Genomic DNA, 1,241 nt, shown 5'->3' with positions numbered 1-1,241 from the left:
TGATTTTCAGGTCTTCCTCATGTCCCTATTTATGGGTATTATGGAAATCGACATAAGGGAGAATGTCGTAAGAAGATGGGTACTTGTTATCGATGTGAATCTAGTGAGCATTTCCTTAGACATTTTCTGCATCTAGCCTCTTCTAAGCGAGCATTCACCCAGACCCTACACACTCACAAGATTTTTTTGTACTTCAGTAAGCAGTCGTAGCCAGGGGAGAGCTTCTGGATCTGCTTCTAGGAATGACACTAGAGTTTAATCATAATATAGTATAGAGTTAGTTGTATCTGAGGCTAGGCAGCCAACTCTAGTGTATACTACCAGACGTCAATATGATAAATATGAGCCAGAGGTTATCTCATGTACTTTCACTATTTATTCTGTTTCATACTTTGCATTGCTAGACAATGACTCCACTCACTCTTATGTTTCGAGTTTTGTATCCCGATACATTCAGATTCTAATTGAGGAAACCGAAAGTGAAGTTACTATTATGAGCCTAGTGGAACAATCAGTTGTCCTGAATAAAATATTTTTTTATTGTCCTTTAGAGGTCCAGGGTGAAATCTTTCTGACAGATCTTATGGTACTTCATTTGGAGAAGTTTAATTTGATTCTGGGGATGGACTGGTTTAATGAACATCAAGTCAACCTAGATTGTGAGTACAAGAGGGCTACTCTAAAGACTTCTGATGGTCAGACTGTGAGTGAGCGTCGAAGTTACCTCTCCAATATAGTTTCAGCCTTAGTTGCAGACCGGATAATTCACAAGGGTTATGACAACTTCATTTCTTGTATCTTGAATACTAGAGTCTCATTATCCAAGATTGAGGAAATCCATATAGTGAGCAAGTTTCCTGAGGTATTTTATGAGGAGTTGCCAAGGTTACCTCCATATAGGGATGTAGAGTTTGAGATTGAGACTTTTTCGGGTTCTGCCCATGTTTCTATGGCACCATATCATATGGCTCTGAAGGAACATTAGGAGCTGAAGGTTCAGCTGAAAGAGTTACTTGATCGATGTTTTATGAGGCACAATACTTCATCGTGGGGAGCTCAGATTCTATTTGTGAAAAATAAGGATGGCTCACTCAGACTGTGTAATGACTACAAAAAATTAAACAAGCTGACAATTAAGAACAAATATCCCTTACGCAGGATTGATGATTTACTTGATCAGCTTTGGGGAGTCACTGTATTCTCAAATATTGATCTTCAATATGGGTATTATCAATTAAAGG

General features: G+C 38.4%; 1 protein-coding gene across 1 annotated transcript; it reads left to right on the top strand.

The window, feature by feature from the left end:
• Positions 1-583: 583 nt before the first annotated feature.
• Positions 584-985, top strand: LOC120187424. Its single transcript, XM_039191141.1, has one exon. The coding sequence runs from the start codon at positions 584-586 to the stop codon at positions 983-985; it is 402 nt and encodes a 133-aa protein (XP_039047072.1).
• The last annotated feature ends 256 nt before the right edge of the window (positions 986-1,241 follow it).

The sequence above is a fragment of the Hibiscus syriacus genome, unplaced genomic scaffold, assembly GCF_006381635.1.
Source record: "Hibiscus syriacus cultivar Baekdansim isolate YM2019G1 unplaced genomic scaffold, ASM638163v2 tig00113725_pilon, whole genome shotgun sequence".
In the NCBI taxonomy this organism is placed as follows: Eukaryota; Viridiplantae; Streptophyta; class Magnoliopsida; order Malvales; family Malvaceae; genus Hibiscus; species Hibiscus syriacus.
This window is presented reverse-complemented; position numbering and strand designations above follow the sequence as displayed.